The sequence below is a fragment of the Eubalaena glacialis genome, chromosome 10 (genome assembly GCF_028564815.1).
Source record: "Eubalaena glacialis isolate mEubGla1 chromosome 10, mEubGla1.1.hap2.+ XY, whole genome shotgun sequence".
Taxonomy (NCBI): domain Eukaryota; kingdom Metazoa; phylum Chordata; class Mammalia; order Artiodactyla; family Balaenidae; genus Eubalaena; species Eubalaena glacialis.
The window spans coordinates 82,682,164-82,699,841 of record NC_083725.1 but is presented as its reverse complement, the minus strand read 5'-3'; the positions used below and the strand labels follow the sequence as shown (position 1 = coordinate 82,699,841).

Here is a 17,678-nt window from a genome sequence, read left to right as displayed (position 1 = left end):
AAAACATGCAGAAGAACAAAATGTCAATTGTCACACATTTCCTGACTGCAGAATCTCCCTGGAGTTGCTTTCCCTCATTTACTAAAACAGCTGCTCCTGTTGGATATTTCCAGTTTACTTCGTTTCAGTGGTTCGTTGCTGTGGCTGTGGTTTTTGTTTTGCTGTGACAGACAGTGCTGCAGCTAACACCATCTTGCTGAGGGCTTTGTGCTTCTCTTGAGTGATTATTCGGATAAATTTCCAGTAGAGGGATCATAGGATCAGAAGTATGAACTTCTGTGCAGCTCTAGCTACAATGTACCAGATTGCTTTCTGAGCGAGTTGTACGAATTTATAATCTAACTTCCAAGCCTATTCTTTAGCTGGGAGTTGAGCCCCCGTGTGTGTGGGAGGGGTCTTGGCCTGGGGCAGGGACCGAGGTGGGGTGCACAGGTACGTTTTGACAGGATGGGCAGGAGAGGAACAGAAGGTGGCCCCTGCCTGAGGGAGCTCCCTGGAGGAACTGCCTTGGAGGGGAGGGGCGAGGCTACCTGTCTTTACAGCTTCATGGTTGGTGATGGTCAATGGCCCAGGCCTGATGGACATCCTCCTCTCCCTCCCTCTCCCCAGCCAGTGATGGCCATGCTGTGTCCTATGTCCCAGATCTGGGTTCCTTATGCTGTGGGAAAACCAATAATGCTTATCCTGCCCCCTTCAGTACGAGAGGGCTGTGAGGGAGGGCTGTGGCATTGAGGTGGGCACCAGGAGACCATGGAACCTTCATCAAGAAGGGCAATTAAATCACCGTCATATGTGTTATTAGTGTTGATAAAAAGCCTTGTGGTCAGAGAGATTGGCAGTGACCCAAGGGCTCCAGCCATATCTTCTCCATGAGACAGGGAGCCCTCCAATGGCAGGGCGCATAGATTGGGAATTCCCCAGAGATGAGCACAATATCTTTCCTATCTGCTTGGGAACCCTGTATGGGCATGTTCCCTCTTTCCCCGTCCTATAAGGTGTCCCCTGGGAGCATAGTTCCTGTCTCCTTCCTCAGACTGGGAGCCCCCTGAGAACAGGGACCATGTTCTTCCACTCCCTTGGGGTTCCACATCTCCAGCACACACCATATATGTGCTAGCTGGTGCAGGACTCTTGGAGTAAGTAGACAATCAGCTTCTTGGAATGGTGTTGACGGTCTGGAATTCTTCAGAGTGTCAGACACTTCTCCATTCATTAAACAGGGGCCATGTGCACAGGCTCAGCCCTTGGCCTCTGGCTTCTGGCTCCTGGCTCCTCCTTTAATTTGGCTAATGGCAGAACCAGACTCCTTTCTGGGCTGGCCTGGAAGAGGCTCCTGGAAGGAAGGAGGAGGAGGTGGGAAGGTGGCAGCTAGGATGGGCATCTCTTACTCCAGGAGGGCTGCTCTCTCTGGAAGTTCTGGCCTGGGGTCAGGGCACTCTCGGGCATCTCACAGCTGGGATCAGAGGAGCAGGGCTAAGCTAGCAGCCCGTGAGGTATAATACTCAGGTAGCACTGAGGCATCACAGAGGCCTGTTCCCTACATTACCTGCTCTCACCTTGGAGAGAGCCAGAGTATGTGAACAAGTAAGTATAAGTTTACAAAAATCAGGCGAAGAAACCGAGGCTCAGAGAAGGTAAACGATCAGCCCAAGATTACACAGCTTAGAAATAATGGGGACTCCGCCCTTCTCTGACTTTAAGTCCAGATCTCTTTGCTCTTTGGGGTCCCTATGAAGAGTCTGAGGGCCACGCTGTGAACAGAATAAGGAGAGGGCCTCTGTTGCAGCAAACCAACTGTCCCACCTGGGCATGGACTCGCAGCCTTAGAGCTAAGGCAGACCCTGCTTCCAGCTGTCCTCAGTCACTAATACCTCAGTGTGAGTGAGTTTGAAATCCTTCCTAAGAGCCTTGGGAGACTGGGAAGCCTCTCAGCCTCCGAGTGAGCCTGGCTTGCGGGGGTTCAAGGACCAGAGGCAGAGGAAGGAGTAGCAACTTGGTGCCCCCAGAAACACGTGCTGCTGACCTCATGGTTGACCACAGGCCGCCAGCTCTCCAATCCCTTCCCCTGCCACTTCCTCACAGGGCTTTCTTCACACTGTCCACATGGAGCAGAGTAAGAGCATTTCAACCTTTATTTAAAGGCTTAAGTCTCAGAGATGGAGATAAGCGTCCTGAGGGACACACGTTAGGATCTGGAGGTGCCACAGAGCTAGAGTTCTGCCCAGCTCCACCCCGCAGGCTGGGGAAAGGACCCCAGAGGCTGCCCTGCCTTCAGACCAACCTGGGCAGCTTCACTTCCAGCCGTCTCCTTCCTCCCACTAAACTCCCCCTGTGCTTCCTCCGCAGTTTTCATGAACACGGCCATCCCCATTGCAGCCGTCCTCATCGTAAGTGGATCCTTTCTCCGTCTCCCGGTGGGAGTTGTTTGGGGGGGGGTGGGGAAGGCTGTCTGGCGTGAGAGGCGCCCAGGGTTTGGCCTTTCTGCACAGGGGCTTCGGAAGATGAGCTCAGCAGCGGGACTGAGAATAGGGTGCCGGATGGAGAGTCTATATATGCAGCCTGTCCCTCCTCCACTGCCCCACTCCAGGCAGACAGGACCTCCGCCTCCCGGCCTGGAAGACCTGATGCTTAGTCTCTAGAGCAATTAAACTTTCTTTAAAAAAAAAAAAACTGCTATCAAACTTCATTATAAAAGTGAAACATGTTTTTGTAGAAATTTTGGGAAATACAGAAGGGAAAGGGCAAAGAGAACTTAAATCACCCATAATCCTACTGGCAACAAATTTAATGTGTTTTTCTCCAGTCTTTTTTTGATTCACAGAATACGGCATTTTTACAAAATTAGGATTGTGCTTCGTATGCAGGTTTGTAAACTGCTTTTTAAAATGTAAGAATATGACACGAAGAATTCTCCATGCCATTAAATATGACAATGGTGGTTTTCTAAAGCAATTTTGACCAAAGCTGTGTAGGAGCTGAGCAGTGGGGGCCGGCAGTGCAGCCCTCCAGAAAGGCCACACGCCCACAGACCCTCACCCAGGGCTCCCATCCCTGGCTTCTGTGACCTCTGCAGTTCTTTAAAAAGATGCATGTCTTTCCCCCGGGGCCGGCGTCCCTGAACTGTGGCGAGTTCACAGCCTGTCAGTCACGCTTGGGAATTCACTTTCAACATGATTTATTGAGTTGGTTCCTGGCCTGGTTCCTTGGGGAACTCTGGGTAGCGGAGGCCACGGAGCCAAGCCGGGAACTCGGAGGCTGGGGGGCAGGCGACAGACTACGAGGTGGGTTTGTAAGTATCGTGTTTACATTTTCCGACTGAGGACTACTGTCTGAGAGGGGGCAGAGCTGACCTAACCTGAGGGCTCCTCCCTGGTCATTCCTGGAGTGAAGGAGGCAGGGCTGGGAGGGACGGTTCCATGAGATGACTGTGAGGATGGTGGTGTCTCCAACCCAAAGGTCCCCTAGGTCCCCGGCTTCCCGCCTCTCATTTCCTTCCCAGGGCTGAGGGCTGCCAGTGCGGGAGGGGCCCACACTCTGAGTCACGCTCTGCTCTGTCTCATCTGTGCCTCTGTCCGCAGACCTTCGTGGGCCACGTCAGCTTCTTCAAAGAGGCCGACTTCTCCCCCTCGGTAGCCTTTGCCTCCCTCTCCCTCTTCCACATCCTGGTGACGCCACTCTTCCTGCTGTCCAGTGTGGTCCGGTCCACAGTCAAAGCTCTGGTCAGGTGAGAGGAGGGTCCAGCAAGGGCAGTGGTCAGCCCGCTCACGTGTCGGCCCCAGGGCTCACTCTGGTGACTGCTACAACCACAGCTGTTTGGTCCCAGGACATGCCTGCCCGTTGATCTGGGCTTCACTGAAGCTGGTTGTGGTTGGTCAGAGGGACATGGGCCATGTGTAGCTTCCCTCCCTCTAGTCCCTGAGAAGGACTAGCCAACGTGCTTACGTCCTCCAAGGAGAGTGTCACCTCCAAGAGAACTCCATAAAAAGAAAAATTCAACGTTGAGCCAAATTTGGTATAACCTCATCAATTCTAACCATTGGTCCTAGTTCTGCCTTCCAGGGCCACACAGAATGAGTGCCATCCCTCCCCCACGTGACAGCCCCTCAGATTTCGGACGGTATCCCCCAAATCTCGGTCTTCCCCAAGCTGAACACCCCCTGTTCTCTCCACGGGTCTCAGCGCCTTCACAGCCCCGCTCAGAGGAGCAGCTTCCTCCAGGTGCCTGTACACACTGTCCCCAGCTGGCTCGCACTCTGGGAGGCCCCACCTCTGGGCTCTAGGGCCCACTGGTGACTCTGCCACTCTCCCAGAGGCATTGCCTTCTTGAGAGTGAAAGCCTGAAGGTAGAAGGCTGAGGCTCTGGCTGGAGAATGCCACAGCTGGAGTGTGAAGATCTCCTTAGGCCTTTGAAACAGCTCCTTGAAAGCAAGGGCCAGTCGTGCCACTGGGGAGAGCTGGCTATGTCCTTTCTCATCACCAATGGGACCAGACAGTAACAAATGTCCTCTGTACCCAAGCCCCTCCAGCCTTGAGGGAAGTGACACCCCTGTCTCGGGGACCCTGGCAAGTCCAAGGCAGCTGGCAGGGAGGGGTAGCTGTTGGAATGAAGTAGCTGATGGAAGGAGGGTCAAGGATGGAAGGGGGCATAACGCAGTAGAACTGTGGTCATAGGAGTATCTGACTAGGGAGTAGCCGGCTGGAAGGGGATTAGCTCCCGTTTCCAGGGTCGGCTATGCTGACTCACTTTTGTTGGCCGTGGCATTGTGACTTATAATGATCAGCCCTCCTCCCTCACCCGTACCCCAGCCTGTGATTCTGTGTAGAACCCACAGATTCAAGGATGCTACACCTATGGGAAATCCCTTGCCTGAGTCAGAAGTATTTCTATGTAAACCGTTCTCATGTCACCATCATCAGGATAGCTAAGGCCTTTTTAAAGAGAGAGACCAGACTCTGGGCTGAAAGTGGGAACAGGACACAGCCTGACGGTTGACCCCAAGGCCAGCTCCTCCCCTCCCCCCCAGCCCTTGCCAAGTCGTGTTGGAACAAGGACAGAGGGGGAAGCGGGCGGAGGCTGGCTGTCTGCTCCTGCTGTGGGGAGGGGGTGTCATGCCCAGAACAGAAACAGGGTTGGGGGTGGCCCCAGGCTGTTGGACATTTAAGCAAAAGGTGGGAGAGGGGTACGCGAACAATTCTCAAGATTCCCCAGGCATCTTGCCCACCCCCAGGGATAAGAGAGAATGAATCAAAAGAGTGAAGCTTCTGGAACATCCTCTGAGTCCATAAGGAAATCCCAGGGGTGGAGAATAGCCTTTTCCTCCATGAGTTAGGAATAATACCTCTTCCACACCTCCCCCAGCGAGATCAAATTATATTATGGGGATTAAATTATGTGCTTATGAAGTATTTAACAGTGTTTGACGTATATTACGTGATCAAAAAATACCAGTTGTGGTTGATAACCAATCCTAATCCTAACTAACCTAAAAGGAACTGATAAAGCCCAACATCCTTCAGTCTAATAACTCAAGACTAATCAACTTTAACACTAACCCTAAAACTGGCCAATCCCACCTGATCCACACCCTAACCTACTCCAGCTGACTAGTCGACCCTAACCAGCCTTGGTAACACCTATCGCCCCCCATGGGATGCCCCCTGTCTGTCCCCTCCAGTGCGGGCTTTGTGGGGGCCACACCTGGAAGCTGGCATCTTCTCAGAGCTGCTCTCTCAGGCCTCGCCCTCCTCCCTCTCCCCTCCGCTCTGCCCTGGGCAGGGTGAGGGGTGTCTGCACTTCCTCTGCAGCGTGCAGAAGCTGAGCGAGTTCCTGTCCAGCGCAGAGATCCGCGAGGAGCAGTGTGCCGCCCGGGAGCCCGAGCCCCAGGGCCAGGCCAGCAAGTACCAGGCGGTGGTGAGTGCCCAGCGTCCCCTTGCCACACACACCCCCCCACACACAGTGTTTTTCTCTAATGCCTGCGGCTCGTGCCCTGCTGGTCCTGCCTCAGCCTTTCCTCACTGCGGGGGAGCTCCCTTCCCTGCACAGCTCCCAGCCCCTGGGCCCTCACCTCCTCCTAACCATCCCCAGCCCCTCAAGGTTGTGAACCGCAAGCGTCCAGCCTGGGAGGACTGTCGGGGCCTCATGGGCCCGCTGCAGAGCCTGACCCCCGGTGCGGATGGGGATGCTGACAACTGCTGTGTCCAGGTGAGTCCGAGACCCCGCACCCCGACGCCCGCCACCCAGCGCCAACTCCAGGAGGAAACACTAAATCTGAAGGGCCAGAGACGTGTGTGCTGAGCCCTCTGCCCTGGAGGTCACCCTGGCCGCCTGTAGAGTCCATAGGAGTCTCGAGACCAGGGACAATGCTTCCATCTCCACCAAGTGGGGGGACCTGTAGCAGTCCTCTGGGGAGGGTGCCTCAGGCAGAGAGGTCTGCACGAGAAGGCCATTCCCCCACTCCCCTGCCTTGGAAGTGATCTGGGGACTGGAGTCAGTGTTTTTTGGCTTTCATGGGGGAGGGGAGGCGACGGACTATTCACCCTGAGACCCCAGCTGCCTTTCTGTTCTCTTCTGGGGCTGGGGTACCGCCAATGAAGATCATTGGAGGCTTCTTCACGTGGACCCCTGATGGAATCCCCACACTGTCCAACATCACCATCTGCATCCCCCGAGGTATGGCCCAGCTCACCCCTCTATCATGGTCTGGGGGTGTCCCCCTTGGAGTCGTGTTTGAAGTGCTCCCTCCCCACGCCCCCATGAGTGACATGGGGAGAAAAAGAAATATCAGGATTGATTGAGTACCTGCTCTATGTGCACTCCTGGTGGGTGCTCTAGGGTATGAGGGCTAGAGAGGGGGTGGGCTACTTCCCCGAGGAGTCCATGTGTTAGGTAGGAGTGCAGCAGCAAGGACAGGGCAAGACAGCGGAGCCCTGATGTCAAACCATCTGTTGCAGACAGAATGGGTGCTTCACAAAAGGAAAAGCAATCCCCAGTAGCCAGGGAAGTCGTAGTGGAAGAGGTGGGGATTCTGAGAATGAGCAGGGTGCCTCGGGCCATGAGGCAGCGTGGACATTCTGCAGGGGAAGCAGCAGGAGCAAAGCATGGAAGTGGGAAGGAAAGCGTGCCCTTTGTTGGGACTGGGAGACTCTGGGCTCACACTTGAGAGCACTGGAAGGAGAAGCAGGTGCTTAGGAAGGGGCGGGGAGATCAACAATAGGAAGGAGGAAGGACCTGGGGAGCCAGAGGTAGGATGTAGGTTTCCAGAAGGAAAGGCTCAAAGGGGGAAAGGACTCCCTGGGATTTCTAGGTAGGAGGAAAGCAAATGGGGGCCCCAGGGTTGGGTATATCTGTCTGTCTGTCTTTCTGGGTGGTATTTGTTCAGACTCCCTCCTGGCCCCAGTCCCATCTGCCGCCCTCCCTCCCTGCAGGCCAGCTGACCATGATCGTGGGGCAGGTGGGCTGCGGCAAGTCCTCGCTCCTCCTAGCCACCCTGGGGGAGATGCAGAAGGTCTCGGGGGCCATCTTCTGGAACAGGTACTACATGCATCCTCCGGGCTCAGTTAGTGGGGAAAGACAGTGGGCAGGCGGAAGCCCTCCTTTCAACCATCCTTCTCAGTGGAGGATGCATCATGCATTTACTGAGTGTGTTCAGCGAGTACTCAGTGAAAGCACTGAATTGTTATTCTCATTACCATCATTAGTATTTATTAAGCCCTCACTATGTGCCGGGTACTTTGCGATGTCCTCTGCACACACTATGTCATTTAATCCTTATGAGAACCAGCAAGGTAAGTACTGTTAACAGATCTCGTTTTGTAGAGAAGGGCCAAACTCTTTGCCCTCATTCACCCAGCTAATAAGTGGCAGAGCTGGAATTCGAACGCAGTTCTGTATGACTCCAAATTCCGCATTCACTCAGCCGCACTGCCTCCCAGTGTGAGGGACCGTAACACAAACATTGGTTTCTGGCTCGGTCATCAGTAAAGTTGATACAGACCATTCAGTGGGTATTTCAAGGAGCCAGAGATAAACCAGACAAATGTGGGTTCTGGGCAAAGATCACTATCCTAATTAAAGAGCCAGAACCCTAGGCTGAGTCAATCATGAATCTATTATTTATACCCACCTACTTCCAAAAAGCACTTGAAACTAGTTGATTAAAGATACATATAAAATAAAGGCTTTTTTAAAAGTAAGAAAAGAAGAGCCAAGAAATGAAGAGGGTGGAAAAGGTGTTCAGAAACCTGGACAGAACATGGCTACTGCAGTCAACACACAACGTGGCTTGGAGCCTACCGACACTCATCCCCAACACCTCCCCGTCCCCAGTATCCAAGAATCCAAGAGAAAGAGGGATCCGACTGAGGTTTCAGGAATGAAAGTCACAGCCAGTTCAGCAGAGGGCAAGATGTCAGGTTTTTTCATAAGCTTGAGTGCAGACTGAGCAGAGAGAAAGGCCTTGGACCAGTGTCTGAACACCTGCATGTACCCCCATTTCCTGTTTTTCCAAAATGTCCCTGAATGGTGCACCCAACACATCTGGCAAGTTTCCCTCCTCAACGAGGCTGTGGGCTGGCAAACAAGCCCCTTGGGTTTCCCATGACCTTAGTCTCTGGAACATTGATTCCACTGGGGATGTGGTATGTCTGGGGACAGAGGGTCTCTGCATCCATTCCCCGTCTTATTCGGGTGTTTCTCAACACAGCCTGACTGGCATTGCGTTGCCAGGCCCTTGTGCCAACTGCCCCTCAGGGCTTTGGAGGGAGGAGCCCTTGTCCGTTGGCTGCCTGTGCGTGTCTGTGATGGGAAGACAGGAGCCCCCAGTGAACTGTGAGCTGAAGAAAGCAACTGATCATTTATTGGGCACCTGCTATGGGCAGGCCCTTTGCTAAGTGCACTGCAAGCACGATCTCATTGAAGCTTCCCGCTGGGTGTTATCGCCCCATTTCACAGAAGTAAGAAATGAGGACAGAGAGGTTGGGTGACTTACTGGTCAGCGTGCAGACCAGGGTCCCAAGCCTGGGCTCTTTCCCTCAAGCCTGGCCACTGCCTTGGGCTGGGGTACCTTGGGTCCTAGTTCCAGGGATTGTTCTCCAAATTCCATGTGGAGGGCAAACTGGATCCAGGCCCTCTCTCAGGGCAGACCTTTCCTAGATGGGATTACAGAGCCCAGAGACTGGGGCTGCCCCTAGATTCCCCTGTCTGTGTCCCACTCAGCCTGAATCAGATCCCCTCTGAGCGTGTTCCCTTTGCCCCACTTCCTTCATCTCCTCCCCACCGCCCTCACCCTCAGGTGCTGTCACACCCGCGTCAGCACCTCTCTGGCCTCTGCAGAGGCAGCTCAGCCTCAGCCCCCACCTCCTCTCCAAGCTGTGCCAACCCTCAGGGTCTGACTGCTGCCTCTTCTCTCTTAGGAAACCTCTGCCCCAGCCCCAGGGGGTACAGGGGCCTCTCCAGGGTGCTGGAGCGCCTCTTGTGTGCCAGATACTGTGTAAGGCACTTTATTTACTTCATTGTCTCGGTCAGTCTTCACCAAACTCTGTGAAGTAGGCATTATCATTATCCCCATTTAACAGATGAGGAAACTGAGGTGAAGCAAGTTGCCCAAGGCCACCCGGCCCTTAAATGGCAGAAGTGGGATGTGCCCCTAAGTGCTCAAGTGCATGGGCTTTCCACTGTGTGCTGAGAGAGAAGGGGCTTGAGAGCAACATGAAGAAATAGCTAGCCTGACCACTCTGAAGGCCAGCAGCCTCAATGGCTGTGGTACCCCACCGCCTCACCTCAGCAGAACCATCGCAGCACAGCTCACAGCTCTGTCTGCATTGACACTCACTCTCCTCGACCGGCAGCTGGGGCCCCACATCCTGGCTCTGTTCCAGGCTCAGCGAGGGGGTGGTGGTGAAAGGATCTTTTTTCTCCAGGATCCACTTTGCCCTCCTCCACAGCACAGCTTCCCTCCCAAGCATAGCGAGCGCATCAGGATAGCCTGCAGCCAACCCCAGGACGTTGTGAGAATTTGTTCATGACTCAACTCATGTTCTGGCTTCTCTACATTGATGTATTCGCTCACCCCATATTTACTGAGCACCTGCTGTGTGCCAGACCCCGGGCACAGCAATAGGAATGCAAAGGTGGTGAAGACGTGGCCGCTGCTTCCAAGGGAGGAGAACGGAGATCAGTGCCACCATCGAGCACAGAGGAACAGTGAACTCTGTGGTCAAGGAAAGAAGGCTCACGTGGACATGGTATCTGAGCCTTGAAGGATGAGCATGGTTTCATCAGATGGAAGAGGCCGGGGTGGGAGAGGAAAGTGTTCCAGGCAAGGGTATCAGCGTGGGCAAAAGCGTGATCATGTAAGAGGGTGTGGTTCTGGTGCCCGCAGCAGTGGGTGTTAGGGACGCTGGTGAAGGACAGGACTAAAGAAGTGGGCTGGGCTGAGGTCAGACACCCTGTATACCTGGCCTGGGAAACAAGATTTAGTCTGAAGGCTGTAGGAGAAACGTGCTGGTGATACAGGATGAGGGATCGGGGAGAAAGAGACTGCAGGAAGGGCGACCAGTCAGGAGTTCGTTACAGTGGATGGGAGAAGGAGGAGGCTGGTCATACCTGGCTCAGTTGGCTTCATCTGCTGTTTGTCTCTCAAAATCCTGGACACGTACACAGCTCTGCTTGGCCCACCTACCCTGGGCAATGAGTTAAGTGTGGGGACTGTGTGTTGAGGCCCCCCTCCGTTACTTGCAGGAGCTCCATGCCTCAGACCCTGGGCTGCAGGGCTGCAGGGCAACGATGCGCTTGCAAAGTGAGCCAAGAGTAAAATAGCATTTGACCCAGCAGCCCCTCCCGCAGACCTGCCTGTCTGCAGCCAGAGGCAGGGGCGATGCCAAGCCGCTCTGGTGTTTTTCATCCATACCAGGGCCAAGACCTGGTGACCAGGCAGCCAGAAAGAGTTCCAGGAGGCACAAGGCAGGGATTTGGGAGATTAGGAGGGGCATAACAGAGAACGCTCTGGGGAGATTGCTTTGTGTGTACAAGCATTCATTTATTCCTTCCTTGAAAAAAATGAGCAGTATTGCTGAGCGGATAGGAGCAAAAGTTCTGGAGGCAGGCTGTCTGGGTTCAAATCTGGACTCTGTGCTTTGGGAAATTCTGTGACCCTTCTGTACCAGTTTTCCCTTATTACCCGTGGAGTTAATGTGAGGCTTAACCTGGCATGTAGCAAATGCCCTATAAATATTATTATAAATATTATTGTTTGACGATGTACTTCTATTCCAGGAACAAAATTCCCCTATTGCTCTTTAATTATACTCCAGCCTGTCTCCAGGAGAGACTGTAGTGAGCTCCCTGGGGATAAAGATCATATCTTGTTTGTCTCTCTGAATCCACAGCGCCTTTGCTAAATGAATGCATTTGCTAAATGAATGAACCAGGAACAACTTATGACCTTTAGGAGACTGCCATTAAATGCGTCTTTACCTCTCTCTCCTTCCCACATGCGTTTGTCCAAGCTGTTTCCCTCACCCAGACCTCCACCACCCAACTTCTCCACCAGCATTTGGAATGTGCAAATCCTATTCGTGCACGCCTCACACCGTATGCTGGGGCATGTCTCCCCCATGACACTGAGCTCCTTGGAGACGGCGCTGGAGGGCTATTCCATGCCATGCCCCAGGTGCCCCCCCACAGGATGTGTATTTTGTGAACCACTCTTTGTAAGCTACAAAGGAGAAGACCTGGCCCCCTGCCCTCAGGGGGCTCACCAGTCCTGGGTGGACAGAGGCCTAGGATGGGCATGGGGGCTTCAAGGGGTGAGGCCCTACATTCTAGGCTGGAGAGTTACTGAGGCAGCCCTGAGTGGTTCCTGCACATCGGTTGTTGCCCGGCTCCAGGTCTCTGGGAGAACCCAGGTCTCGTGCGGCTCCCAAATATTCACTTTACTGATAGTCACCTGCGCCTGCCTGGCTCTCTGCTTCGATGCACTGTTAACCTGGGAATTTGCAAACTCTCTCCTTAATCTTTAAGAGGAAAACATTCTGATAAACACTCAAAATTAGCAGATATATTCAAGTCAAATTCTTTCCCTGGAAGTAAAGAATAGGACCATTAATGTCCACAGTAGATTGATTTTAAACAGCCCTGGGGAGACAGCAGGAAGCAGGGATCCGAGGAAAGCGTTGAGGTACCTCCCCACGAGGAGCTGCAAACTGGCCTCTCTGGAGCTCCCTGCTGCCCCTGCCACCCCCGGAGGTGTGCGCCCCGGGCCCTACTTGTTCTGAGCCTGCCTCAGGACATTGTTGCCTTGTGGTGTGAAGGCTGCCTCCTGAGACCCCCGATTCCCCAGGGTGAAAAATGGGCTTGTCTCAGGACGACTCTGTGATCCCATCTGTTCATACAGTTCCTTGGAGCCTTTGGGGAGTTGGGTCAGGGGCTCAAGGGCACCCCAGGTTTCCTGCAGGAGGCAGGTGTGGTGAGATGGTGGGCAGACAGCAGGGGCACCATGTGGACATGACGAGCCCGACTTGGGAACTAGATAGTCTCTGGTTGTGGTCCTGACTGCCACTCGATAGCTGTGTGACCTTGGGCAGGTTACTTCACCTCTCTGTGTCTTAGTTTCCTCATCTGAACAATAAGAAAAACCCTTTCCTCCCTCAGAGATTTGGCATTAGGACCCAACGACATCAATCGGAAAGGGCACTGTGCGTGAAAGGTAACATTTCAGGGCAGCAACAAGCACCTCTGGGGCAGGATGAATGGACCATGGAGACCCATAAGTCTAACTTCCCCTTCCAACCTCAATTTCCACCGCTTTCCTTTTTATTTATTGTTGGGGTCTTAAATGAATGTTGGGGCCATTGGACTCCTCCTCTGCCTGTGCCTTTGAAACCAAGCACTGAGCTGAAAGGATGATCTCCCGCCCACCCCATCCCTCATTCTCGAACCCCACCCAGGTCCTTCCCTCCAACCAGCTATGAGCTAGGTTGGTAATACATTCTCCCAGAGTCATGGTGAGGTTCCTACCATTACCCCAATTTTATAGATAAGGAAACAGGCTCCCCTAAGGAAAGGGACTTGCCTAAGATTTCACAACCAGTGAGTAGAGAAGCCCATCGGATACAAACTTTAGAGCCCATGTTCTTTCCACTTCTCACACTGCCTGCACTCATGCAGGCTCCTCCTCCAGCCTAGAATTCCCTCCCTCCACCTCCGCTGTCTCCATCCTTCCCGCTTCGTGGTTCCATTCACCTGTAACTTCTATGAGCCCTTCCTCACTTTCTCAGATTTCTTCCTCCTCCAAACTACTTGTAAAAAATACATTTTTCGGGCTTCCCTGGTGGCGCAGTGGTTGAGAATCTGCCTGCCAATGCAGGGGACACGGGTTCGAGCCCTGGTCTGGGAAGATCCCACATGCCACGGAGCAACTAAGCCCGTGAGCCACAATTACTGAGCCTGCGCGTCTGGAGCCTTTGCCCCACAACAAGAGAGGCCGCGATAGTGAGAGGCCCGCACACCGCGATGAAGAGTGGCCCCCGCTTGCCACAACTAGAGAAAGCCCTTGCACAGAAACGAAGACCCAACACAGCCATAAAGAAAGAAAGAAAGAAAGAAAAGGAAAAAAAAAAAAACTTTATAAAAAATATTTTTAAAACCCTCCTTTAAAAAATAAAAAAAGTACATTTTTCTCTGACTCTAAAAGAATGTACATTAAATGAGAAAAGATACGCAAGTATAAAGAAGATTAAAAACCACCTAATATCCCACCACCCAGAAGTTTCCAGTCTTTTCTCTGCGTATTTGCATATGTGTTTGTGTGTACTTTTCCCCCAAATTTCTATAGTACTTTCTTGCTCCTCCTTTTCTTTTGGCCCTTATAACTTTCTGACTTCTGTACCTATCTGATTCGCTCTGCCAGACGGTGAGCCCTTTGAGGGCAGGCTCTGTGCAGTGATTCAGGTTGCCATGCACACAGGCACCCAGCTCACAGCTGGCTGCAGGGAAGGAGGTGGGTCAGAGAAAAGGAGAGATCATCTTCTTAGCTCAGTGCTTGGTCCCGAAAGTGCAGGCCGAAGAGGAACATTCATTTAAGAGCCCAGCAATCAATGAGAGGAAGTGTGCGCCACACATACCGTTTTTTACTTTTCAGATTAAGACATACACACACAATGAGGGGGCTCATTCTAGGAAGGCTGGAACTACACTGGAAAGAGGAGAAGATGAACCTGGATTCACATCCCAGCTTCCCCTCTTCCTAGCTCTGTACCATTGGGCACATCAGGCAAACCCTAAGCCTCAGTGTTTCCATCTGTAAGATGGGGATACTAACATCTTTTTATAGAGTTGTTGTGAGGATGAAGTGATGAATACAAACAACTTCACACAGTGCCTGGCATGAGGATGGCCCGCATTGAGTGCTAGCCCCCCTCCCTTCCTTCCTCCCAAATGATTAAAGATGTCTGTTAACAACCTCCATTTATTACAGACCTGTCATGTGCTAAGCACTGTGGGAGCTGAAAAAGATGCTCTTCCTGCCTTAAAATCCCACTGGGGATAAAAGACTTACACAGGAGCTGATTAGAGAAGAAGATAGTCCATTATAAGGGCTAAATGAACAGCCCAGATAATGATGCAAACTGAGTTAGAGCCGAGGGAGTTCAATGTGTGCTGGGGTCCTCAGGGAGGCCACAGATGTGCTTCCCTCTAGAAAAATAACAGCCTTTGCAACCCTGGAAGCAGTCAAGGCAGAAGACTGCAGCGATGAGCTTATCTGGGCTGTGGCCGCAGAGTTGGAATTTGTAAGCTTGGGTTTTTTAATCTGTCTCACATTACCAGCTTGTCCATAAACTACAGCAGTCTGATGGTTAGGGAACATGAGGTTAGGTTGAGTTGAGGGAGTGAAATGAAACCATAAAGATGGGCGAAATAGGATCATAGGGAACTGGTGATTATATATCCATCAGGGTCCATTCTGTTCTGCTCCTCAGCAGAGGACAAAAGAGAATTTCATCAGGCTTCTTTCCATCCCTGTTTTTGTCCATCCTGTTTTCCTGGCAAGAAATTTATCAGAGGTATGGCCTGGGTAATCACAGTGAAGCAATGTAGCATAGTCATTAAGAGCATGAAGCTTTGGAGTTAGATCTATTTTCTTTGCTATTTGCTGGCTGTGTGACTTTGGGCAAGTTACTTAGCCTCTCTAAGTCTCACTTTCCTTGTCTATAAAGTGCGGACCTCCTTCATATGGTTTTTTTGAGCTTTAAAATAGATAATACTATTGCAGTGCTTATCAAAAAATTCAATAAATGTTAGCTGGTTTTACTATTATTAAAGTAAGATCTGCATGAAGACAGAACAGATTGATTTTCCCCAAATGTGCATGTCAGAAGTACATACTTCATTGGCAGAAAGTTGCTTCTGGAAGGTTGAAAGGTGGCCTGGGGCAGGAGGAAGAGCACTGACAAAGTTGGCACCAAAATTCAGGTCACCTCACTCAGTGTTTTTCAAAAAAATTTTTACTGTAATCCACAGTATGAAACACATTTTATATCACAGCCCACTACACTTATGCATTGATAGGTAAGAGAAAAAAAATTCACACAAAAAATACACATCTTGACCACATGCAATGCACATTGGTATTTTCTTCTTTTCTTTTCTTTTCTTTTTAAGTGCAGTTGCAATTTACTTGTTTCAGACCCAATTTTCGGGTCCCAATCCACAGTTGGAAAATGCTGTATGAAATGATTACGACCTTGGGAAAGTCATTTTCCCTCCCTGAGCCTTAGTTTTCCCAACTATAAGCCAGTCTTGATGCCAAACCAGCTTCACTGCTGCTTGGAGTTGTGCCAGGAGTACTAATGAAGCCCTTGCTGTTTGGAGGGGGCCTATCCAGTTGCTGCGGGAGGGACAGAGATTGAGAAGAACAGTTTCTGCACCCAAGGAAGCCACTTGGGGACACTGGGGATGGGTCGGAGGGGTGGGGATTGTGGGGTTGCTTCTCCCCAAAGACACAGTGTGATGGAGAGGAAGACAATGGAGTGAGAAGTAACTGGTATTGTTTTTTCCCATTTGTGCCCCAGCAGCCTTCCTGACGGCGAGACGGGAGAGGACCCCAGGTACAGCCTTGGAGCTCGGTCGGAAGTGGGTTCCAATAAAGGGAAGGGGCTTGGAGAACTCCCTGGCGGTCGAGCGGTTAGGACTTCGCGTTCCCAGTGCAGGGGGCATGGGTTCGATCCCTGGTCAGGGAACTAAGATCCCGCATGCTGCACAGAGTGGCCAAAGATAAAAAAAAAAAAGTAAATTAAAAAAAAAGAAAGAAAGAAAAAAAGTTGAGAAACAAAGCTATAAAAAGCGAGGTGGGTATCCCCCAGGGAGACAGAAAATTCAGTCGTGTTGCTTTGTGTTGCTTTATGTTCAATGTGCTTTATGTTCTGGTCGTCTGAAACATCCAAGTGAAATAGATTGATGTGGCTCTAAGACCTTCAAAACCCTCCCTAACCACACCTCTTTCAAGACAATCGAGACACACTGGAGGTGGTGGGAAGTCAGGAGTGGGAGGTTGACTTGACCTTGGAAATCCGTTTAAGCTTCTGGCCTTCACTCTCCAACACCACAGAGGTTTCACTTCCCCATACTTTCTCTGCCCTTTCTCCCACCTTGTCGCCAAGTGCCAGGGCATGATGACAGCCCAGACTCTCTAGCCATAGTGACCATAGTTCTTGAGCCAAAAATCAGACCTCATGGTATGTGACAAGTATGAACGCATGGATGAGCACAACGGGACGGAGTATTTGACACTGGAGCAGTTGGGGTCTGTCCAGGCTACGTGGGCACCACAGCTGACCATGTCCCTCTCGGCAGATCCCCCAGGCTCCATGGTTGTCTTCTGACAGGGACCTGGGGCTGCAAATCACACCTGGAGCCCTTCTCAGCTCTCTAGGTGCCACACTGAGTTCCATCGGCTGTGGGTTACCATCCCCAGACTGCAGGCACCCATGGTGGCCTGCCCGGCCTGGCTTGGCTACGGTCAAAGCGCACTTCCTGCCCCAGATATTTGTGCAGCCATGTCAGCCCAAGACCTCGGCCAGTGCATCCGCGCCCTGATGCAGAGGCTGGGTCTGCAGGAGCCACATGTTGGGCCTCACGCTCCTCTGATGTGGGAAACACCACCACCCCCATGAGCCTACACCAATGGTGCCTTCCCCCCACTCTCCCTCGTAACTTAACCAGGTCCCCTGAGGCCTTCCTCACACACGCCGCGTGTATTCAGGCCGTGGAGGCTCCCCCTGGATGGCGTGTGGCTTTTGTGGCTGCAGTCTTGGTCTCAGGGATTATAAAGGCACTCACGCTGGGTTTGAGGGAGCTCAAAATGTCTATGGAGAACTCAGTCTACTCAGTTGAACCCTGAAGGTACGTCTTTCCTCCCCTGCTGCAGCCCAGAGCGGGAGACGGCAACCGACTCGGATGTCAGGTACTGTGTCCCGAGAGCACCGCCCTCCAGGGCAGACTTCCTCAGAGGGGGTCTCAGGCCAAGGGAGCCACAGAGCTCTGGAAGGCAGCCCCCCAGGTCCAGCCCAGCTGCAGAGGAGGCCAGGGAAGGCGCTGTGCTTCATGCGGTGGTTCGGAGGCCACCGCTGCTTCCGTGCATCAAGCTGCTCCCTTCACACCAGATCATTTTTGTCTGGTGGTC

General features: G+C 52.3%; 1 protein-coding gene across 1 annotated transcript in view; it reads left to right on the top strand.

Moving 5' to 3' along the window:
• Positions 1 to 17,678, top strand: part of ABCC8 (ATP binding cassette subfamily C member 8) — a 75,181-nt gene that overhangs the window by 37,151 nt on the left and 20,352 nt on the right. The window contains exons 11-18 of the mRNA XM_061203093.1: positions 2,347 to 2,387; positions 3,579 to 3,724; positions 5,806 to 5,911; positions 6,086 to 6,202; positions 6,595 to 6,670; positions 7,426 to 7,531; positions 16,069 to 16,104; positions 17,424 to 17,459. Of these exons, the coding sequence (XP_061059076.1) occupies positions 2,347 to 2,387; positions 3,579 to 3,724; positions 5,806 to 5,911; positions 6,086 to 6,202; positions 6,595 to 6,670; positions 7,426 to 7,531; positions 16,069 to 16,104; positions 17,424 to 17,459 (664 nt within the window). The remainder of the gene's footprint in view (positions 1 to 2,346; positions 2,388 to 3,578; positions 3,725 to 5,805; positions 5,912 to 6,085; positions 6,203 to 6,594; positions 6,671 to 7,425; positions 7,532 to 16,068; positions 16,105 to 17,423; positions 17,460 to 17,678) is intronic.